Source organism: Alligator mississippiensis, chromosome 7 (genome assembly GCF_030867095.1).
Source record: "Alligator mississippiensis isolate rAllMis1 chromosome 7, rAllMis1, whole genome shotgun sequence".
NCBI lineage: Eukaryota > Metazoa > Chordata > Crocodylia > Alligatoridae > Alligator > Alligator mississippiensis.
The window spans coordinates 74,658,650-74,683,486 of NC_081830.1; the positions used below are offsets into that span (position 1 = coordinate 74,658,650).

Consider the following 24,837-nt stretch of genomic DNA (forward strand, 5'->3'; position numbering starts at 1 on the left):
GGCGGGGCTGTGGTCAGGGGTCTTTGGGACAGTCCCCCAGTGGCATCGCCACGAAATTTGGGGTGACCCAAGAAGTATTTTGCCCCATAACCCCATCCTAATCTGACGTTCATTTAGGGCTCTGTGCTTGATGTGGGATATTATTTTACATATTAATTAGTAGTTATGCATAACTAATGAAATTCCCTCTCTTTAGGATGTGGAATTCATTAGTGTGAGTCTCGAGGCGGGTCTAGGCTAGCGGCGAGAAAGGAACCGGGAACCAGGAACTGGGATCAGGAACCAACTTCAGCCTCATCGGTGACACCCGCGCGGAGGCACGGCTGGGCGGGGGCGGGGCGGGGCGGGGCCCGGCACTGCCCGCTCGCGGCGCTCACTCACGTCCCCGCCGCGCGGAGCTCGGGCGGCGGCGGCGGCGGGGCGCGCGCACGCGGCTGAGGGAGCCCGAGGCGGCGCCCGAGGCTGAGGCGCTCCCGTCACAGCCCCGCCCCGCATCCCGCAGCGCCCCCTGGCAGCGGGAGGCTGCGGAGCCGGCCGGGGCAGCGGGCGGTCTCGCGGGCCCCGGCGCAGGTGAGCGGCGGAGCCGGCAGCCCGCTCTCGCTCTCGCTCCCGCACTGACGCCTCGTGGCGAGTCGCCGCCGCTCCCTCCGTGTCCTCTCGGCCTCCACCTCCCTCCCCCCCCCCCACCCGCCCAGGCGCTCCGTCCCGTCCCGCGGCGCGGGCAGCGGGGACGCACCGCCACAGCAGATCCGGACGCGCGCGCCGCGTTTTGTGCTCGTTTCGTTTTGGAAAACGGCGTTTTTTCCACGCGCTGTTTGACGCCGGACTGTGGTTTTTTGTGCGTGGGGGTTTTGGTGCGCGCTGTGGAAGAGGCGCGCCGAGGAGCCCCGCAGGCAGGCACGGGCTGCGCCGAGCGCGGGATGCGGGCGCCGGCTGCTCCGGGGGCAGGCGGTGCCGCAACCCCGGACTAGCAGGTGAGAGAATTCACCTTGGCAAATTCATGCCATGTTGTTTTGCATTGCACGTGTTTTGCATCCCCTCAGAAACGCGGTGTCCGACTCACCCCCGGCGCCGGTGGCCCCCAGTGCCGACACGCGTCCCGCCAGGGTCTGCACCCGGACTGTCGCTTGTGGGCCCCAGTGTTGCTTGCCTGCCCCCAAACTCAGAGCCCAGTGAGGAGCTCTGCATGTGACACCTTTGCTATAGCCGGGCTGTCACCAACCAGTAAATCTCCATCCACCGTCGATCTTGGAGTCGATGGGGGGCTGCGTGCCCGTGTGCGCGCGCGCTCGCACCCCTCAGCCCAGCAGGTCAGTCCGTGGGGGAGGGCAGGGGCTAGGTCCTGGCCCCTGCAGCGAGGGACAGTGCCACAGAGGCAGGAGCAGGGGTAAGTGCAAGTGGAGTGGGGCCCCGGCTGGGTGGGACTTACCTGCTCAGGAGGTGCGCCCCCCAAATAATTTTTTCTCCCTCTGCCTCGCCCGCCCTCCCCCCAGACTGACCTGCTGGGGTGTGGGGGAGGTGGCAGCGATGCACAGTAGATCTTGGGTTGCTTTTAAATGCCAGAGGTGATCTCCTACTTAGAAAGGTTGGAGGCCACTGCTGTAGACAGACCTGGACACCATGAGCCGGGCAGCTGCCCAGGGCCCAGACAGAAAGGGGGCCTGAAAATGGGGAAAAAAAATTACAATTGCAAAAAAAAGTGTTAATATTGTGCATATACAGGGCTGGCAATGTTGTCAATTGAGAACGAACTATTTAAAGACAGCGCTAGCACAGATGTGATACTTTTGCAATAAGTCCAATTACTATTATCATTATCTCTGGCGAAGAGGGGCTGAACTACAGCTTTACTAAATACTCTACTCTACTACTCTTACTCTACTACCAATACTAAAAGTTCACCCCGGGGCTGCCAGAAGTCTAGGTTCAGCACTGGCTATAGACACACATGGGAACCAGCAATTAGAGAAGGTGAACTGCTGTATATTCACTTTTGAAAAGATTGCCCGTTTTGCACAGTATTGAGTCAAACTGAAAACAGAATTAGATGCATGGAGACGAGGTTAGAGATGTCAGCTATGATTAAGAGAGATGGGATAGGTGAAGTGGCAGAGTACTTAGGATTCCTTTTCTTAGATAGTGGGAGCTACAGAGAAAAACTATGGAACAGCACTTGCCAACTGCCTGGATACAAGTTTTTGATCAAAGAGAAGGAGGAAGCAGGGAAAGATAGGGGTGAAATTGCAGAGTTTTAAAAACAAGAACAAATATGTTGCCCTTCTAGCTAAACGCTGCTGACACTTATCTGTGATGGCAATGGAATTTTTGGATAATAAATACTTATGGAAGCCACGCTAATTATTCAGGTGCTTACATGTGGTTTTACTGCATAGGTTTAGGCACTTTTGACTGGACATTTTGTTCTAAGACTTTTTTTTTTAAATTGAGACCCAGCCTTCTCTCCAGGTGTGGGCAATTCTGAAATGCTATCACTCGCTTGTATATTGCAGTGATGTAAGTTTTACAGGTAAATAACATGTACAGGTGCAGCCTTCACAAAGTCAGGGCCATTTGCTAAGTCCAGCCATTTCTTCACATCTGTATTTGAAAGCTTTTACCAGTTTGTGGAGCCGAAAAAGTTATGTCTCAGCCCACTAGACTAAATGTGTATGAAAGCTGACAGTGTATTTTCATCTAGACAATTACTTTTAAACCTTCTATAAAGCAATGTCTAGTGCACCCAAATAAATCTCTTAGCTAGTGCAGATGGATATTGAAATGCCAGGCTCAGATGATTGTATAACTCTTCCTTTCACAAGAGATGGTGGAAACATCTTGGATCAGAAGATAATCCCAAGTATTTCTGCCTACTATGTCTTCTTTGCCTACAGAGAACAGGCTCTCAAGTACAGCAGTCCACAGATTCTCTCCATTTATGCATATTAGTTGCAGGCTGTGGATGCAAATTTAAATACAAACAAGTCCTGACCAAAAAAAACAACGCAGGAAGTTCCTCCTGCTCTGACTTGAGTTATGGGGTTTTTTCCTTCTGCACCCAAGGACCAAAGTATCACCAGTATCTAAAGCAGAATGAAGGAATACAGGTCTCAGATTGCTTCAGGTGGTAATAATACTGCAGAAAAAACCCTCAGAACCCTCACTATTCAAGCCTTGGCATGTAAAAACTTTTTTACTTTCTTTTGCAAGTCTGTTTGGGCAATACACTTAAAAAAGGCCAAAAAAGGAAGGAATGTCAAAATAATTTATTGTGTAGCAGTTGAAAAAATGAGAACAAAAATAGAACCTTCTCTGAGAAAAGGAATGGGACAGTAAGGCAGGTGAGAGAAAAGGGTGAAGCACCAGAATTAAAATGTTCCATGAATTAGGTCCTGGATCATTTAATGTAATGTGACTTGATATATGTTGCGGTATAGCAGACAACAAAGGTTCTTACTGCTGGGAAAATGCAAAGCTGTAGCTCTGCCTCACTGGAGCAATAAACCACACTTTCCCTCTCCCTTAAACTGCAAAAGAAGCAGGAGTTTCTTGAATACTTATGACATCTCTTAGTACGGCCTTTTACAAGTTGGCATTTCAGCATTAAGTTGTAACAACACATATTATCATAACTGGACAAAAATATACGAGGATTCTACAAAAGATGAAGGAAAATGTGGCTGGATTAATTGGAGACAATAGAACAAAACCCCATTGAGCAAATAGTGTTAGCTTTGTTATAGACTGATAAAGAAATATTTAACGTCCAATTAGTTATGGAAGTGATGCTATAGAAATTCATTAAGAAGAAAGAACTACGGATATTAAGGGCCAAGTTCTGCTTTCCTTACTCAAGCGAGTGGTTCTACTGAATTTAGCTGGACTAAAGGTCCAGTAAAAAATCTGTTGAGATCAGCAGAGTTGAAATGATCCAAAACATATGAATAAACCCACTTTTACTGACTCAGATTTTGGTAGTTCATGAAAGTTCCCTTTTTCAAACTGGTTACTGTCTACTGCGGTATCTGCGGACATAGATGCAATAGGGACCTCTAGCTTAGAGGCAGCATTTAACTTCCAGTTCCCAGAGACAGAAATTGAGAGACGTTTGAAAGAGCATAGCTCTTCTTTCTCATCAGTAGTGAACTCTGACAACAGTGTGCGACAGTTACCACTAATGCTCATCACTCCAAAACTCTTCAGAAGTACCTGACATACAAGGTTTTTTTAGTTTAAATTATATGGGCATTTGAGGAGGCTGTGTTACAGATATCATTAAAGGACAGAACTCAGATTATTCAAATGCCTAAAACGGAGCTCCAGTTTAGATTGATGTCACCTGCAGGGCTGCTTTCAAATCAAAAGCCGCTTTTAGAAAAATGATGGAAAATAAGATTGCTATTGGGTTTCAAGCAACCTCCCCCTATTTTTCTGTCAGGAAAAAGCAAAACAAAAATTTACCTACCAAGTGTCATCCTGTGGAATTGGAGAGGTTCTTCACAAGAGGGTGGGGTGAGGGGAGAAATCTACTTTTTCTTAAAAACCAAAATGTTGATTGTTAACTATAGGTAGCTTTATTTAATGTCAAGTCATAGTCTAATGCATTTGGTCCCATTCATTTATACAGGCACCCAGGTTGGGACAGTTCATAACAAACAAGACAAAGTGAAGGAGCCCTTCAATTTTCACATTTTCTTCTAGACATGCAAATTATATGGTCAGCTACCAAGCTGAGCAACTGAAAAAGCCATCCTAGGCTGAGTTTGCATTAGAATTAACATATGGAAACAAATTGTAAATAGAAGTCCAAATGGACACCAAACTTCATTCTGACGCATCCTAAGTTGTTATCATATAAAATCACTAAATAAAAATGGAAACAAACAAACATTATTTAAGTTTACAGTAATGCTTTAACTCCAAGTCTAAGAACATGTATTCAGAGGCTATAGGAATTTGCTATAAATGGTGGCTGTAAATGGTATTTCAGTGTTTTGCCCTAAACAGAGACTTGACTGAATTTTCAAGAATGTGCTAGCTCTGCGACTGTTCGTTAAGTTATGATTGGCAGAGTTACAACAGGAATCCTTATACTCTAAGATTCTCCTTCCCTCTTTTCAGGTGCGAACCACCGTGCCCTGTAAGTTCTATTTTGCTAGCTCTTATCTTTGAAGAATGGCTGCCCTGCCCTGTGAAAATTGTTCCCTTCACTACCACTACAGCCGAGTCAACCCGCCTCTTGAAGCTAGCTGTATGCTGCTCCTGATTATGCTTGGAAAAGTCTCCCTCGATCTCTTCATGCTGCGAGTTAGAAGACAGAATATAAGAGAGAGTTTTATGGGATATTTCTGCATTTCGCTGGCTCTCATAGACTTCACGCTTCTGATGAATATAGCATTCATTTCCTATTTTAAGGACTTTGCACTTTGGGGTTTTAGATTTACTAAGTATCACATTTGTTTGTTCACACAGATAATTTCTTTTACCTATGGTGTCTTGTATTACCCAATTTATCTTGTGGCTGGTCTAGATTATTACATGACTATAAATCAAGCCTCTCAGCCTCCCAACGTAAGTCAAAGGTTATTTTATATACTTGCTGTAGTTTTTATATGGATTTCAGGATTTTTTTATATTCTTCAAGTTCCAACTATTTATGCAGAATTCAGAACACAAAACAACTTTTTTGTCTACCAGTGTCCTTTATATAGCAGTGATCAGAGTTACTGGATATCGTTAGCCATGCTGTTTGTCATATGCATGGTTTTTGTGACTTGGTGGTCAGAAGTTATAGCTATGGTGCAATCAGTCAGGATGATTTCTTTTAAAAATAAGGCTGTTCTGCTTTTTTCATATATGTCTGATTACAATCACACTGGTTGCAAGAAACAACTGTTGACAAGACTTCTCATCTGCTTTCTTGGTACTTGGGCACCTTTTGTCCTCCTTCAAGTGATCATCTTGTTGCTTGGGGCTCAGATTCCAGCTTACATGGAAATGAATGTTCCTTGGTTGTACTTTTTTAACAGTTTTCTTATTGCAACAACATACTGGTTTAGGTGTCATGACATTAAGCTGACAGAGAGGACGTGGTCTTTAGATCCATTTGTCAGCTGGAAATTCTGCTTCATCCCGTTCAACAATCAAAATACAGAGCAAGCTGAAAAGCCAGGCACAGTAATCGTAATCTGTTAATGAGCTGCTGTGTGAAAAGAATGCAAATAAGTACTGTGGAACAGAGGTGTCTAATGATTGTGCTATTTTGATGTCTTTTATGAACCCATCTTGCTGGATAATATAAGGATACGTCTCCAGAACTGCAGCCTGTGAAGAAACTGTCACCAAAATTTGCCAATGGATAATGGAATATTGCACTAGAATATGGAATATTGCACTGTTCTCTAAGCTAAGCTTTACAGAAAGATGGGGACTTTAATGCACAGCAAAAGTTTTAATTAAATTTATAATATTTATAAAAAAGAGTTGAAATTTTGGGTAAAAATAGCCACTACTTAAAAGCAACAAAACATGCCTAGTTTTACCATTAAATGTTAATCAGTTTCAGATTGGTTTCAGACATAAAAAATAAAATTTTCAGTAACCTAAAGACAATTGTTGTCTTCTGTTACAGATTTAAACAACTTTATTAGTTATTGGTTTGTTCTAGAAAAGCTTAGCAATTTCCTCTTTAAAAAACTGAAGTTTCTTTCTCTTCTAAAGAGGGAGAAACGATTAAAAATTAAAAGTTAACTTTATTGTCTCCACCTCACCAAAAAAGTAAATATAATGAGGCAAATACAAGAAGCAGAAAGCTTCCACACCCAAATGACCATTTAAACATTTTGTAATCATTCCCTGGAACTAACTCAGACATTCATAACAGGTTGCAAAAGGGTTGCTGGATGGCTTGTCATTGTCAGACAGCGGTAACTGGGCTAGATGGACCTTTGGTCTGAGCTAGTATGGAAATTTGTAAGTGTGTTGTAAATGAATGAATGCTATGGCAGTGCAATATAGCCACTAAGCGCAATTGTTCAGGAAATGTATAAACAGCAGAAGTAGGTCAGCACGGCACAGTACAGTACAGAGGTGAGATGCAAGTTGGAATGAACTTGGTTGTGTACTGAAAATAAGAATGTGAATTAGTATGGCTAGTTCACCTGGAAAGCAGGATCTATTGGTTTGGTTGGAACACCACACCAGCAGTGTATCCTTACCCAGCACTGCACTGTCACATTGACATCTCCAGAGTTAGTCCCTTCCCCCAGTCTAAATACTGTAATCAGACTGAGGGAAACAGAGGAAAAGTGATTAGCCCATCATGTCACAGCAGACTTGTAGAAGAGCTAGATATGCAACATAGGGAACAGATCCTTAGCCAGCTACTGTATAAACAAATGGAGGAGCTTTGACACTAGCTGACCGGTCTCCTGAGGCTGTCTCGTGTCCTGCTTTCTAGGCAGTGCTGCTTCAGTATACTCAGAAGTGGAGTTGACATGGGAGGCTGATTCTCTCTATCCTTTTCATGCAATGTGTGTATGCATTTTTTAACTTGGGACAATCTTCTAAAAAATGGGCACCAAAGACCTTTATAAACGCGTTATTTATGTATCCCCCCCCCATATGTTCTCAATTGATAAGGAAACTGAAAGCAAATTAGGTGGTGCTATTAAGAATAAAAGGTTATTCCGTGTTTGAAATGTCCTATGTATCGCCTTCCCCATATCTGAAAAATGCATATCAAAAACCTCAATTGTGCAGAATAAGTTGCACCTTTATTTTATATATTTAAAAAATACAGCATCCCTGAAGCACACACAATATTTCATGATTCTTCTTCAAAAAATTGCCGATTTCCCTATTCACGCTATAGATTTGTTAACCTTCTTACCTGAGCAGGCCCTATGGTGTCCTAATTTCCTGGCTGAAATGGAGTCTGTTGTCTGTCAGTTATCATTACTTGAAACCATTGTTTCATTTCCTTACTCTATTTATTTTCTTTTTATTATTCTCTCATTGTTTTGAAGGCAGGAAGATTGGGGTGGATTTTAAGACTGGACTGATGCACATTTGGCCCCTAACAGTTTTTCTCCTGTGCCCTGAGATGCCAGCATTTTGGACTTGTTGCCTCACTTCTGGGCCCTGTCATCCTTACCTCTTATTTTCTCATTCTGAGAGTTTCTCTGGATGCCACCTCCAGGATTTCTCAATTTTTGAAACTGCTTTTCCTGCAGAAGACTTATTTTGGCATTAGATACTAACTCAATGCTTCTGTTTTCTGGGTGAGTTGCACACATTCCTAATAAATATTTGTTGTTCACGTGTGGCTCTGACTTTGAAACAGAGGGAGATCAAGTTAAGAATATTCCTTCTCCATAGATCTTTCTGATCGGTGTCAGACGAGAATGCAAAGAGCTCCACCCAGCACTGTTTATCAGCCAGCACTTCTCCTGCCCAAAGGCCTTTGACTCTACTAGTTGTTAGTTCATCAATCTTGCCCTAAGGGAAGATTTTCCCCTCCCTTGCCATACACACCCTGCCACCCTCCTCATAACTCCAAGACTTCAAAGCACACGGAAAAGGAGGAACCAGACCATCGAGTTCCAAGACATGTTACTACAGGGACCTCACAGCAGCTTGTAGAGAGCCAAACATGGCTATACTGCCTCCTCTAAACTCCAAGCACTCACATTTCAGTGTGGGCTCTGTTAAAGTTCAGCAGACAACACCCCACAACCAGTTAGAAACTTTACCTTCCACAGAACTGGCTGAATGGGAATCCATGAGGATGGCTGAGGGTAAGAAATGGAAACTATACCTTTAAGATGGAACAACTCAGTTCCCAAGGCTATGCAGGAACCTCAGTGCCAACAGCAGCTTAGAGGAGCACTGCTGGCCCCTTGCTACCTTACGCATCCAACTTGACACCATTACTGCATTATATTTGGGGCAGGTGTCTATTTTTTCCAGCCCAGAGCCCTGTGGCATTTATCACTCAGTACTGCCTTGTGAGGTTTAAGGTCTAGCACTGATCAAAACTAAGATTCTTTGGCCCAATACCATCTCTGGATGGTTAGGTTAGTTTTATTTTCCTGAGACTGGTTCTCAATCTTTTTAGACTCATTCAAGAAACTCCTTAGAAAATGCCAGCTCTTTGTCACTCATTTTTTTTGACTATGGAAAAATAAGAGCAATTCTTGTGTTTCAGAGAATTCAGAAAGACCACAGTTGGTCAGAATGTTTTTGCCACTTTGACTTCCTATTTAAAATCTTTGGGTTTTATTTTATGAATCATTTGGAGGTGTTTATACACCTAAGTGCTAATATTGCATGGCACCCTTAAAAGGATCTCACAGCACCCCAGGGTACCATGGTGCCCTGGTTGAGAACCACTTCTAAAGAATCATTTTGGTCTATGTAATACGATAGAAACATATGTATTATATGTAATTGGTGCACTATATCCTGGCCCATCAAATCCATGCTTGGACCAGAATGGTTTTGGATTGTTTGACCCTTAAGGTAATAATAACAAGAAGCTGTACTGTCAAATTCATTTTATTACAGAAACTAAATCCACCTTTCTCAGGACTCTTCCTATGAGAAAATGCTCCATCAGGTCTTCTCTGTCAGCAGGGGGCCAATAGCAAAAGGTTCCTTCATATCACAGATAGGTGTTATAGCAGTTATCTCCCCGTTCCAAAAAGGTAGGCGAGGTTGTGACCAAGTTTGGACCTAAGAAATGTCAGCTTGTTTACTTCTTAAGTTCAAGGAGATAAATGAAGCAATATTAAATTCTCTCTCTAAAGTGAGGGGATTGGCTCATATGTCTTAACTTACACATTTTGTCCATAAGGCCCATGTACAAACAGTGTCTTTTTCCTAGTGGGACAGGACCAATATTGGTAGAAGGTCGTCTCATTTGGTCTCTCCATACCCAAGGGTTTTCACTAACTCGATGGCTGCTGCACCTTTTAAAAAACTGGATATTGCAGTTTACCTCTTCCTTGATGATTAATAAGAGAAGCCACAGAGAAATAGACTTCTGGGAGTCTCAAGGGCACAATGAGACATTTTCCTCCCTGGGCAGCTTCATTGGTCAGCAGAACTTGGCCTGAACTCCACTGCAGATGTGGTACTTGGTTGGATCAACTTCAGATTCTGAAAACAAGTGCTTGCCTTCCCCCGTTTCTCATTTGTAATAATAATAATAATAATAATAATAATATCTCTCTCAGCTGGAGGGAAGAGAACATATGGATGAACTTCAGATACAGGGTCTTCAAGCAGTAGAGGTGCCGAAGTTCCACATCAATGTCCTAAAGTTTAGAGCAGCATAAAGAGCTTGCAAAGTATTTATCCATCATATGCAAAGATACCATGTTCAAGTTCTGCTGAAGTTCCCTTTTGAATAAGGGAGGATTGCTTTAAAATCTAAATAAATAACAGTCTTAAAGCACTAAAGAAAGAGCCTTGATTTGGTACCAACCATCCTAATCCTGGAAAGATTAAGAACATGCATAAATTTTAAGGTAGTGTTAGAAGGATATAGCTGTGATGGTCCAGGAATTATGCAGAGGGCAAGGATTTCTTTGGGTGGTATCTTTTATTGGACCAACTGCATAGATGGGCTAGAGTTAGACATAGACAAGCTTTTGAATGGAAGACATTTTCTTTAGGAGCTTTTGAAGCTTGCATTTGAAAGCCTGTCTAACTCTAGCCCACCTATGCAGTTGGTGAAAAAAAAAACCAAACAACTTAGTGGCTACAATGGTGGCAGGGTTTACTACCTTCACTAGTAGGATGGTTGGAGGAAGAGAACTATTAAAATTATTTTCTTATATTAAATCCCATTCTATTTTGCTGCCTTGATTTTTTTTTTAAATTAGGTATGCAAAAAAAATTTCAGTAGATTGGTCTGTAAAAATCCACATATGGGACTGAAATTTCTGAGTTAAAATCATAGTTTTTATAATATTTTCAGGGATCTATATATTTTCATTGATTTTCTCTTGCCTCGTTTAATCTTAAGCACATGAGCAGTCTCACAGTGTTCAATTAGACTGCTCATGCTAAGCAGATGCACACCGTCTTGTAGGACTGCGATCCATGATCGTGTCAAACAACAATAAGGGGGAAGTCAACCAATGCTAAGCAAAGGTCAGGGCTAAAGGAATGCTTCAAAGGGGAAGCTAATTTATAGGTAATTTTAAAAGAAAAAATTAAATTGTATAGCTCAGATGAACAGATGTTTTTTCTCTCTCTCCTGTTCTCACAGCTTTGATTGCTTTTAATTTTAAAGCGAAATAAAAATCAAAATAGACAAGTGGAAGTAGCATTTATTTTTGAAGCACTGAACTCACAATACAATGTCAGTCATATTGAAATATAAACTATATAAAGTTAAATGATGCTGTAGTTGGCTAATTATCCACTCAGACCTGCAGAGAACAATATTATCACACAAGAATGTTCAAGAAGAAAAAGATGCAGATAACAAAAGGTGCAATTACAAGCAAATATAAGCAGCATAATAAGGTGCTTTAATTCAACATTTTTATAATCAGATTATCCATTAACATATAGGTTAAAGATAAATTTCACTTAATCTACAGACCATTACAAACATGAGAATCTAAGATTCATTCACATGCTAGCTGTTAATAAGAAAGTGCTTTCTCTTTAAAAAAAGGATACACAAAGTGAAGATAATATTTTTTTTTTTACATAGATCACCGTGTGCTCTTCAACTGTAAAATTTAACTTAATTTTCAGGTTACCATTTACATTATTACACTTTAATTATAGACAAAAGATGCAAGTGCTGAAGTCAATGCTGTATATTGTAAAACTTCGTGAAGAAGATTCCAGTATATCACTCCATAAGGATACACGACCACATATAAATCTCTCTCTCATATATTAACTTCATATTTATTTCCTTAACATGTCAAAGTCTAATTTTCATTTTAATATATTAGTTAGTTCCACATGGTGCTTCGCTCACCCAGTGTGCCACATACTCTTTAAGGTATCAATACATAGCTGACTAATTTTTAGATGCAACCAAAAGAAGGAGCAAAATTTTAAGCACATGAAAAATGTTTGGGTGAAAATCTGTTTAAAAAGCAAGTGAAATGCATCACATTAGCAAAATGATCAGTAAATAGTTGAATTTTAAAAAACAGTGCATTAGGAAGAGGCAGGATTTAAAAAACATATGGTTTGATATTTTTGGCACCACAGTCACAGCTTCAACCTTTACGCTGGCTTAAAGAGTAAGGAAACATACTTAATGTGAAAAGTAGGACATGTAGAATGACCTTTAACCATTTAACAACAACAACACTTCTAGGTGCTACTATTTCTTGCTTGGGAGGTTATAGGGTAGGTCCTGCTCTAGCACATTTTGGGATGTAGTTTTTCAGCCTACATAAAATTAGACACCCAGTGAAAAGGGCTGGTAAAATATTTACAAAAAAAAAATTAAAAACCAGCAAGTATTCAAATGTATTCATGCACCAGGCATTTTAAAAGATCATCAAGTAAGAAACCTTTAAGGAGTCCACAGGTCTGCAAATGAAAATATTTAACCTTATCTCACCTATTGTCACATGAAGTTAAAATTATTTCCCACAACATACATTTTAGACACCCCTGTTCAATAAGGTTAATCTAATCTCTAGTGCAGTAGAAATCTGTTTCAGTATTTTCCAAAATTGAATTAAAACTACAGATTGAATTGTACAAAGTTGGGTAAGAATGCTGACATCTATTAATGAGATTTAAATTCAATATCTGTAGTTAAATTCACACACATTTCTGTCCTGAGGTGGCAGCATTCTTATATTTGCTACAATCATTCTAAAGCTAAGTGTCAGTTTTACAAGAAAACACAATGTCAAGGTAAATCAAATATTAATTCACTAATATTACATAAACAACACTTTTAAAACAGGACTTGGAAAACTTTATACTTCACTTCTCTTTCACCACTATTCTTTGGGAAAGGGTGTCAGATAAGATTCAACTTTCAGGCTGTCAATGTATCCACTGGACAGTGGCAATGTAACTTTCCACAATCACCTGGTCAGTTGAAGGAAACGTTTAACCGTGGAACAGTAGCTCTCTCATGCCCATTTTGTCCTTTGCTTTTTACATAAAGAAAACAAATCGGAATACTGAAAAACTGCTTACTAGAAACTAGATTGAGACCAGAGAGCTGGTTCTTTCAAAATGCCAGATAAAGGATAAGGAAAAAAATGTTTGTCTTAGTGGCATAGTGCAGAAGTGACCTTTATCCCCTGTTGCCTGTACAAAGAAAAGGTTCAGCCTGCTCATTGTTTGCCTTTTCCTTATGGATGCTACTGGGAAGTCATAGTACCACATCTTTGATCTAACAATGTAGTCTTGCACAGCAACAGGACTGCAGCTGTACTGCAGGAACCAATAAGAGCCCCATCATGAAGGCAGTAACTATACATGTGAAAGCTGCCAAAGAAAATTGCTGCCAAATAAGTAATCTGCTTTTTCCATTATTTTTGTGCTTGTGCCAGCAATTAAAGCTCTCTTTTCACAAGCCACGTACCACTCAAATGTTGTCATCCTCTATCCTTCATTACTATAAACATCACATGCATTTATGATAATGAAAGCTCTACCCTACTCAAGAACCTTCTGCATCAACCTCAGCATTAAGCAGCAAAAGAATTGATTCAGAGAGGGACAGTGCAAGTTTGTTCCTGACTGAAACACTCTATTTACCTTTTAACTCCAGATATAAATCAGTTGGCACTGTTTGATAAAATTTCACTCTTCTTACTAATGCTATCCAACCACCTCTCCTGGATCAGACTAGAAACTTCAGGCAGACCATTCCATCATGCCATATATTTTTGTGCTTCGATCCCTACCACTTCATCAGTAGGATGAAATACCCTGATTTACAACCTATGAACAATGTAATCCTTTTCAAGTTCACCTAACATGACGTATGCTTGTTGCATATTAAACACTGTATTTATTTAATGTGCTAGCTTTATACTATGACTATATATATTTGTGCTCAATTTATATACATTCCTCCAGATAGAAAGTTTGATGAGATTTTCTATTTCTAGGAGCTGGCAAAACACTCATTTTGGAAAACTTGGCAGCAAACGGACACTGGAAGTTAACCTAACATTTTCACTCCAGATCTGTTCATAACACTGAAAAGCTGAATCCACAATACTGAAAGAGCTATCAGCTTGCTGAAGAACCTGAATATGCTTCTTACATATCACCCTTCTTCTAGAGATTGATGTTTGAAACCATTTGCTCCACAATAGCCTTATGAGATCAGTAAAGAATATATTCAGCATGCAGACAAGTCAACTGAGAGGTTAGCAAGGTAACCAAAAGTATAAAATTTTGGGGGAAGATCCTGAATAAACCCAGGTCTTAGTTGCCCATTTCTTGTTCTAGCTACTACACAAGATGCACTGGTACATACAGCCTGGGAAGTGTGCTTTTGCATCATGAATATACAGTAAGTAGTAATGTTGGGAGAAGAAATATGGCATAACTTAAAACCTCTCCTGAACACTGGTGGAATACTAGGAAAGGAAAAATTTAATCAGCATCATTACTCTCAGAGAATGAGGGTAACATCTTTATCTCACAGCTACCTTCAACAGCTGGATATAAACATCCAGATTAACCTAGCACAAGTACAAGCTTGCCCACAGCAAAGTCCTGCCTGTGTTACTGTAGCCTCCCTGCGTCCATGCCTAAAGATGCAGGTTCCCATGAACCTCTGTCCATAAATCTTAGCACATACTACTGGTATGCTGATGCACACCACAGTGCTCCAGCTTACACTGGAAATAGTGTGGATACCTCTGGATTAATTAAAGTAAGAATGAGTTAACTGGTTCTGGCACTTTCCAGAGCTAATTAGCCCACTGGAAGCATTTTCCAAGAGGAGGCTACACTGTTTCAGAGGCAGCCCACCCAGTAGCAAAAACCTGACTGTTCTTTGAGGGTGACTAGCCTGGGAACGGTGCTAGAGCTATATCAGTGCCCCAAAGTGATTTTGTCTGCATCCTTTAAGTGGGCAGGCTCCTGCCTCAGTTCAGGAGGACTTTGGATTTTAACTAGTTCCTCCCATTAAACCAGCATGGGCTTAGAGTCATTCCAGATCCAGGTTAGAGGGTTTTCTATGAGAAAGGTTAAGGGGTTTGAGCTAATACACAGAAACATCCAGGTTAATTGTGCAGTGAATGAACACACACATGCACACACCCACCCCACCCATAGAGCTAGCTCTGAAAAACCAGAACAAGCTTCGTGAGCGTAGGAATTAAACAAAGAGTCAAATTCTTCTTTCATAAATTAGATTCAACTCTAGAGTTGAATCTGCTTAGAACATTTCAGAATGTCATTCATATTTCAAGAAAAATACCAAAATCTTACCTCAATAAAAACTTTTTCAGTTAAGAAGTTAGTGAAATTCTCCTTTCCTTTAAAAAATCCAGGCAAGTATATTCTTCAATTACATTTTAAAGAAACAATGTAAAAGAAATGACCCTATAACCACCATATAGTCATCACAACAGTTAGAACACTCCTTTCCTGTGTTCAAACTCACCCAGTAAGCGGAATGTTAAATATGGTTCAAATTACAGCTTATTTCACTATGTCATAATCCTCCAAAAATGAGAGAAGACTTTTAAATGCTACCACTGCAATGACTCACTAAAGCTAATTTGTAGTGCACAATTCAGCAGTACTTTCATGTCCTCACATGTTTGACTTCATTAAAGAGCTGAGTCTGTACCCAATGAAGTCTTTGGGAGTTCTGCTGACTTTACTGTAGGGATGGGCAATTATTTTGGCTGGAGGGCCACTTAACAAGTTTTAGTGAGCTGTTGAGAGCCACATGCATAAAATTAATGGCAAAGACATTTTAACAGTTATAATAAATGAATCATATGCTAAAACTCAAAGATTTACTATAAGATATATTATTTCAAAAAATATTTTTGTCTTTATTTTTTTTTGAGTAGTGTACATCTAGGCGATTGCAAAATAGCTCAAAATAAAGTCTCTCTCCCAAGAGAACCAAAACTAGCCAGCGGGACACTCAGTCAAGGAAAGATGTCCTCACTGCTACCACATGCCACTACTCAACCACCCCCCAAATCACAACAGGGCTCCTGCCTCAGCCTGTACTCTGACATGCCCCTCAAGAGTTGCCTGCACCCCAAGTCCACCTGCCCTACCCCTTCGCATCCACATTTACCACTACAAAGCCTGGGGAAGCCCAGCAGCTCCTTCCAGCCTGCCCCAGCTCCCTGCCAGGGCCATGCAGGCTGCACAAATTTGCACTGTTATCTGCGTATTTACTAAGCATGCACGCAAACCTGCTATCCACATCATTAATGATGTTAAATAAGTCTACACCCAGAACAGACCAGTGGGGAACCCCCCTTGATACCTCTCCCCCCAACTAAACATTGAGTCTTTGATGACTAGTCTTTGAACAAGAGGATTCAACCAGTTATGTATCCACTTTCCAGCACTTTCACCTAGTCGGTTTCCTTAGCTTATTAATGAAAATGTCATAGGAGAGAGTTTCAACAGCCTGTCCCCACCCCCAAAATCACATCTGCTGCTCTGCCCCCATTCACAGAGCCTGTCACCTTGTCAGAAGGAAATCAAATTAGTCGGGCATGATATGCTTAAACGTTGGCTGTTCCTTTAAATGTATCTTTAAAAAACAAAAGCTAATAGGGCTGTGTAAAGCTTCAGTAGCCGATTCGATTTGGAAGAGATTCAGTCCCATTCAGGGACCAAATCTCCGAATCCGAATCAAACCAGGAGACCAAGTAAAAGCTCCAAATTGATTCAAAGCATCCGAATCTATATGGAAAAGCTTCAGAAAAAGATTCAGCTGATTCGGAGATTCAGCCACAGACTAAACAGGCAGCTGACAGCTGCCTCCAGCTGCTAAGTCTGTTGGGGTTGGGAGGGATTGGGGCTGGGACAGGCTACCCAACCAGAGCGGGGGTGGGCATTACTCGGGGAGAGGGGCAGGGGGATAAAAGATGCAGGAGCAGCAGCACTGGGAGCAGGGGCTCTGCCCTGCTGCCGCTTGCCCAGCCGGGGTGGGGGGCTGGATGCAGGCGCGGCTCACTCTAGGCAGAAGGGGACAAGTGGCAGCAGGACACAGCCCCCACTTCCAGTGCTGCCGTGCTCGCATCCCGCACTCCCCTGTGCCAGCTGGCAGCAGGGCAGAGCCCCCACTCCCAGTGCTGATGTGGGTATGGCAGCACTGGGAGCAAGGGCTTCTACTCTGCTGCTGCCTGGTGCCCCTGGGCGCTCATGGCAGAACCTCCCTGTGCACTGTGGGGTGTTTTTTGTTGTTTTTTTTTAAGGTACCAGGACTAGGCTGGGGCTGGGCAGGGGATGGGGCTGGGCAGGGCAGCCATGGGGGCTTCTCCCATGGCTCCCCCGACCCAGGGAGAGGCAGGCACAGCCAGAGAAGCCATGGGAGAACCTGCAGCCACCCAGTTGTGCCTGCCTCTCCCCAGCTGACTGAATCACTGAATGTCTCCGAATCAGCACCGAAACTTCTGAAGCTGATTCGGCTGAATCAATTCAGGGCAGTGATCTGAATCTCTGAATCAAATCACTGTCCTCCGAATCCGAATCAAATACTTCCCTATTTGCACAGGCTTAAAAACTAACATATTTTGTCACTACAATGAAAAAACCCAGAAAAATCCATTTTTCAAACCTGTTATATTACTGCATTTATAACTTGAGCATAGCACTGGTAAACCTAACTCAACAAGGAGCTCTTCAGATAAAAAATGTGAGAAAAATCTGCAGAGCTTTAATAAGAATATTGTGCCTGTTTCTGTATAATTATTATATGATTTGGGCATATGTTTTTCCCTTGATTGAGGAAGTAGATGGATCTTGCTCTGAATTTGTATCTCATTAGTATTCTCTCATATTAACTGCTCTCTGACCTGCAGTGGGAAGGTTTTATCCATGTCAGTTGCATGTGTATCCTACCCTATCAATCAAAAATGACAGTTTTCTGTTTAGAGACATGGCACGTGAGGAGTCTGTAAATCTACTTTTTTTTTTTTAGTATAAGGGTACAGTGACACCTCTCAAACACAGCTTCAACATTTCAGTGTACAGAAGAGCTTGAAAATAATATTGGGATTAATATTGTTTAAAAAAAAATGATGCTGTATTTTCAAAGCAGTCTGCTAGATCTAGCCCAAAAAACCCATTATCTCTAAGGAAAGCCTCATGATTAAACCCCAGCTCCTTTAAAACATACAAGTTTGCTTAGCTTAAATGATTTCTACAGTTTGTATCTTTGTTTCTTATAGTTTAAATCTCTTTAAAATATTTTTGACTGAAACTATAGCTCAAAAGTGCAAAACCAACTTTAAAATAAATCACAATTACTTACACAGGAATAATTAATAACATCTCAGACTGAAAATCTTTTCAGTCCTAAAGTCTACTCAGAATTCAATAGGAATAATTTATTTAAAGTTATTTTAAAGAAAACCAAAGCTCCTACTTTTGTTTGATCAATTGCATATATTAAGAATACAGACTTTCTGTAAAATAAACACTATTCAGGAGTCATTATCTGAAATCTAAAGTAGCCAATGCCGAGAGCTCTGTCCAGTTACTGAGTACTAAATTCCCAACTGAAATGGTGACAGCAACTCTCTCCTTCAAATAATACTGATCCAGGCCTGGATCCTGTCAATTCTTGTGGACATGCTTCACTTAAAGCATGAGTAGCCCTATTAAAGTTAGTAACACTAAGGGCTTTAAGCGAAGAAAGAGTAAAATATTGGCAGGATACTTTTTATCAGGGACTGCCTGCAGACACCACCAGTGTTGGCGGCACCTTTTACAGGGGGTGCACATGCACCCACGTGCACCCCCTATGTGTCACCCCAATATGATCTAAAAGGATTATGGCTACTGTACACCTACTAAAATACTCCCTTTAGTAGCTACCATTTCTTTTCTGTAGCTGTTTGCATCCGACGTTCTAAGGGACCTTATTTGTCCTTTCTAGCAGTTGATGACTGATACCAAGAATAGGAAAGTTGGATTTTATTCCAAATGCTCCTCTGGGTACAGAATAAAATCATGAAGTGGTGCAATAGCCTTGGTCTATATTTGAAAAGTTTCTTCCAGCATAACTATGGCTAGAAGGATGTGAGGATTTTGTTATAAAGCTCCCTCCAGACATTATATTTGTTGTAGGATATACGTGAGTGTCCCACAACAAATGGTAACATGCCACAAGTTAAAAGGAATTTGTCCCAGGACAAAAGTGGCAGATCCACGAGAAAGAAGTTGCTGTTGAAACCACTGGTGTTGGAGATGCTCAGCCCTTGCTGCCACCAGAGACTTGAAAGGAGAAATGCAAAGTGCTGCACCAAGGGAGGAAAAATGTCCAGCACACCTACTGCCTAGGGAATGACCTGCTGGGTGGCACGGAAGTGGAAAGGGATCTTGGAGTCCTAGCGGACTCCAAGATGAACATGAGCCGGCAGTGTGACGAAGCCATCAGAAAAGCCAATGGCACTTTATCGTGCATCAGCAGATGCATGACGAATAGATCCAAGGAGGTGATACTTCCCCTCTATCGGGCGCTGGTCAGACCGCAGTTGGAGTACTGCATGCAATTCTGGGCGCCGCACTTCAAGAGGGATGTGGAGAACCTGGAGAGGGTCCAGAGAAGGGCCACTCGTATGGTTAAGGGCTTGCAGACCAAGCCGTACGAGGAGAGACTAGAGAACCTGGACCCTTTCAGCCTCCACAAGAGAAGGTTGAGAGGCGACCTTGTGGCTGCCTTTAAGTTCATCACGGGGGCACAGAAGGGAATTGGTGAGTATTTATTCACCAAGGCGCCCCCGGGGGTTACAAGAAATAATGGCCACAAGCTAGCAGAGAGCAGATTTAGATTGGACATTAGGAAGAACTTCTTCACAGTTCGAGTGGCCAAGGTCTGGAACGGGCTCCCAAGGGAGGTGGTACTCTCCCCTACCCTGGGGGTCTTCAAGAGGAGGTTAGATGAGCATCTAGCTGGGGTCATCTAGACCCAGCACTCTTTCCTGCCTATGCAGGGGGTTGGAATTGATGATCTATTGAGGTCCCTTCCAACCCTAACATCTATGAATCTATGAACGCAATTCACCTTTGCTGCCCAACAGTAAGGGTGAGGGGGATGCCTGCAGCCTGTGAAGTTTAAAGGGATAATAGTGATGGCACCTGCAGCCCATTAAAGCATCAAGACCTTTGAAAGGCTCCTTGGAAACTCAAGAAAAGGTGGGCTTTCAAGCTGCCTAGGAACCTGGCTTGCAAACCTGTCAGTGAGCCTGCCTGCAATTCACTGATAGGCTCCATGGCTGAAGAGCATGCCAGGGACCTCTGAACATGTGGTCCATATTGCTTATTATTCTGGAGTGCTACACAGTTTGTAACACTACAATATTAGTGTAACATGTCTATACACATGCTCTCGGGAGCCACTCTAATTAAAATTCCCTCAGCATCTTGTGTATTCAGCATCTTGCACTTCAGAATGGTTGTGGGGGTGCTTTAACTAAAACTCATTCAGCAAGCTTTAGTTAAAGCACTCTCGCTGCCATTTTGAAGTGCCGGGATGCTGAATACACATGACAGCAAGGCTGCTGGAGCGTTCTAATTAATCGAGTTTACTCCATCATGTTCTAACTGGAACATCTTAGAGCAGGCTTACTTCACATGTATTCAGCATGTGTACAGGCACAGACCCATAATGTCCAGAGGCAGCCTGATGGGATCTGGGGGCTTTTTGTTGCTTTAATTATGCCAACACAGCTGAAGCAGTAAAACATTTAGATGTAGGCAAGGCATACATTTTCATTTCTTCCATTCATTAAGCTTTAAAGCAGAAGTAGTGAGTGTTCTGTGGTTATGCAAGCTCTATAAAGAATTTATATATAACATCAAGAGTAAGAAGGAGTGTGTGCTTAAGCCAGGATGACTGTGAGGTTCTAGCAATCCCTTAATAATTCAGTCCTGTATAACAAACTGACGAAATGATTCTGAAATCTAGCCAATAAATCAAAATAAAAATGAAGTTAACATGCACAAAACATTACACTAAACTGTAGGTGTAGAAGATAGTATCCACAATACAAGACCACATGTTCCTAACATACCAGATGTCATTATTAATTCACAGGTAATCCATATTCTTTGTCTGATATTATAAAGTATACCACCACAAACAAAAGATTAAAAATTAGCCAATAATATTTTTGTATAAAAATAATAAGCATTTTGATAAAACCATAGCTGAGAGAGCTGTAGTTTTCTACTGGCTCATCAAACCAGAAATCAGAAAGCAGAAATGCTTTACACCAGAACTCAAAATCTCCCTCATTTTACCTTCAAAATTAACCATATCAACTAAAAGAAAGGGAGACTGATCTTCTGTACATCAATGGATGTGGGGGAAACAAAACAACAACAAATCTAGAAAGTGCTTAGAAAAAACCCAGCTGCTAGCTCTTTCCTAAATCCTTTGGTGCTCTGGGTTCAGAGCTCTCCTCATACATTTCGCATTTAATAGGTAACATGTGCAACCCTAATTTGCAGCCTTAGGGGTTGATAGAAAATATCAGAACTGAAATCTCTGTTTTATGAAGTTCGGGAGATTCTAATGCAAAGCAGGAGCTCTAATGTTGACCTCTAGAAGATACCTGCAAAAATCTGTAGAGAAAAACAGTGCTAGATCTACTTAAGGACAGATTTTTTTCTGTAGTTTTAACTTGCTCAACCTGCTGTTGTGGTTCAGTGGTAGAATCCTTATCTGCCATGTGAGAGACCTGGGTTTTATTCCTGGATGTGCACATAGCTACAGCCATCAAGGTACCGAACATCTGTACTTGGTCTGGCCTTTGGATTCCGTCTCAATGGTCTAAAGGGAGATTGAAGGTCTGGGCACCCTTCACACTCCTGCCTAAGCATGTGTGTGGAAGGTCCTGGTGACCTCTGATGCATACACCATGCTCCAGAAGGACTGAGAGTTGCCTACTACTACTACTACAGGGTCATTTGTTAAATAGGAGCCACACATTGACACACTTTCCTTTCAGCCCATGTGTGTGTTGACTCCTTTGGTCTAAGTTACCTAGCAGCAAGCAAAGCAAGAAGTATAACAACTTAATGCCCTCTTAGTGCATAGCAGCATACAAACAATAAAAGTAACGTATGTGCTTCTGTACTCTCTCGGAAGAGTGTCATGCCATTCGCAAATCAGTAGGTCTAGCATTGCATACACGAGGATTATGATGAATATCCTAGATTTTATAGAACAGAAGATTAGCCTATCAGAGAACAGGTTTGTCAAAATTCCCTTCAAACAATAGGCTCAAGATTAAAAGAAACTCAGAGAGCACAACTAAATGCATAGCATTTTACCATAATCAGTGCTTCCACAGACTCTGTGGACTCTTCTGTTATTCCATAGTCTAAAAAACTCTCTACATGGGAAAATGTATCTTTCAGAATATATTAACATAATTTAAATGACCATCAGATTATGTTTAAAAAAAAATCTTAAACCTGTATAATAAAGAACATTTTGGGAATAGTTTCATCTACCGCAACATATTATACTTTTGTTTTCATTAATCTGCCTCACCCTCCACTTTACTGGAATGATTCCCCAGTCTTGCTAATGGTTTACCATAAGCCTGATAATTACTGGAAGGTAGGGAGGATTATATGGTGTATTTGGAGAAATAATTTCAAAGTCTTTGTATGAAAAAAACTTTGTCAAAATATCACAGTAATAGTCATGCCATAGTGTAGATACTGGCTTATTACTGTATGGGTCTTTCAAAGAGAGAGGCTGTTATCTAAAGCATCACGTTCCCACTACGATTCCTTCAATGAGTTGATGCGTGCACAAATTTTCAGTGCAGGTCCCAACTTTATGTTCATTGCACTCATTAAGTGATCCTCTTTTAACAAGAGGAGAGCTTGTCCATCAATCTCTTGTGCTCTAAATTCATCTGCAATGTCTTGACAACCTACAAAAAAATAAATAATAATAGTCAGTTAGACATATGCATTAACAGGTATAATGCCCTTGTTCACACTAGAATAGTAATTCCCAATGACTACACCTTGAGGAGTAAAAGAGTTAAACAACATGATTTTGGGACTCCTAAGCTCATCTGAGCATTATCTACACATACAGCCCCTACTGAGGCAACCACTGATGGAAACACTGCCCACTGGAAATTAAGACATCCTTGTGAGCAAGACAATTGAGTCTTACTTCATTTAAAAGAAAGATTGCTGTGATCTTAGTATTCTTTGGAAGGGCTTGAAATAAAGACAGAAATACCTATTAAATAAAAGAAAGCATCATTCTTCTGGGTTTTTTCCAGCAAGAGAAGATCGCATTCATTCTGTGAGAACAATTCAAATCCCAAAAGATCAGGAAACATTACTTACCTATTATTTCCAAAGCAGTTCTATTCCAGGATCCCCCTGCGCTACTCTACTGGGTGGAATATTGAAAATTCCACGCTATGAATATATAGCAGAATTTCCCCTACAAAACCACATATTACAGCCATAGATTTGTGATGAGTTAATAGCCTTCACGCACAGTTGGAATGATGCTGGCATCTCAGTGAAGCAGAGTTAAAATAGTTGGAAACCTTCCTTTAGAAGTGCAACCTGTTTATCTGAGATTATTCCCTTCCTTACCCTTCTTTTAATACTAACATTCTTGAAAGGTAATTTGCACTCATATCATTGATATATGCCTGTATGTTTAATATAGGAAATGGGGACATTCCATGCAAAGCACTGTCCCAAATAATTGACAGCCTTTTCTAAGGAAGGACAAAAGGAAAAGTGAATAGTTCCTTGACAGATGTCCTGGATATCTGATAAACAGACAACCATTATACCATATTTTTTGGTATCTTTCTGTGTATGAATAATAAATTAAAGACCTTGTTTTATTTTCAATTATAATTTAAAGCTTCTCTTTCCCTTATAATCATATTTCTGTTGTTTTCAGATTAATCTATATATTTAGAAATATAACTGTCCATTTAACTGTCCTATTTTTCTTCCTACAGCCTTTCAGATGCTTTTAAAAATGTATATTCCAGCTTCCATTCCAGACTGATTATTTCTTCTTTAAATTTATTTTCTTGACATCTTTGCATTTTCAGCTTTTTGTCTTTATTAAGAAACTATAAAGTGAAAAGGGAGTACTCACTAGAGTTTAAAAAAGAAACAAAACAAAAAATAGTGCCAACAAAATTGGGCACCATACTTCCTATAAGAACAAATGACTAATCCTGAACCCAACAGTAAACCCTTCGTATTTCAATCCTATACAAGAATGAATACGTCCTCTTTTCAGTCACAAGGATAAGTTAAGTGCAACTCATCTGAATAAAACATATAGTAGTGCCCATTAAGAGCAGTCCCTGTTACCACCAACTCTTTTTCATAGTGAGTCAGAACACTACATACCCAGAAACCCTCTGGCAGCCCCCTCTCTCAGCCTGGCATACATGATTAGTGTGGGCCCTGCCCTCCACAAAGTGATGCTGGACCAGGCTGTCCTGTGCCTCATCTGCATATAAAATTTTGGAGCATAACAGGACTGATCACATGTAATCAGGGTCATCTTCTATTTGAGGAAATATGGTAGTTAAAAATTATCCCAGGGTAGATAATACATGAATTTACTAGAAAGACTGTGAATCAATGCTAGCTTTT

At 41.1% G+C, this 24,837-nt stretch overlaps 2 protein-coding genes across 6 annotated transcripts in view; one reads left to right on the forward strand and one right to left on the reverse strand.

Moving 5' to 3' along the window:
- Positions 1 to 422: 422 nt before the first annotated feature.
- Positions 423 to 7,690, forward strand: GPR160 (G protein-coupled receptor 160). The gene is made up of 2 exons (XM_006267708.3): positions 423 to 974; positions 5,119 to 7,690. The coding sequence occupies exon 2, from the start codon at positions 5,173 to 5,175 to the stop codon at positions 6,190 to 6,192; it is 1,020 nt and encodes a 339-aa protein (XP_006267770.1). The 5' UTR covers positions 423 to 974; positions 5,119 to 5,172; the 3' UTR covers positions 6,193 to 7,690.
- Positions 7,691 to 11,318: 3,628 nt separating this feature from the next.
- Positions 11,319 to 24,837, reverse strand: part of PHC3 (polyhomeotic homolog 3) — a 123,074-nt gene continuing 109,555 nt past the window's right edge. For all 5 annotated transcript variants that reach the window (XM_059731141.1, XM_059731139.1, XM_059731137.1 and 2 more), the window contains one exon: positions 11,319 to 23,117. In XM_059731141.1, coding sequence (XP_059587124.1) covers positions 22,963 to 23,117 — 155 coding nt within the window. In that variant the 3' untranslated portion in view covers positions 11,319 to 22,962. The remainder of the gene's footprint in view (positions 23,118 to 24,837) is intronic.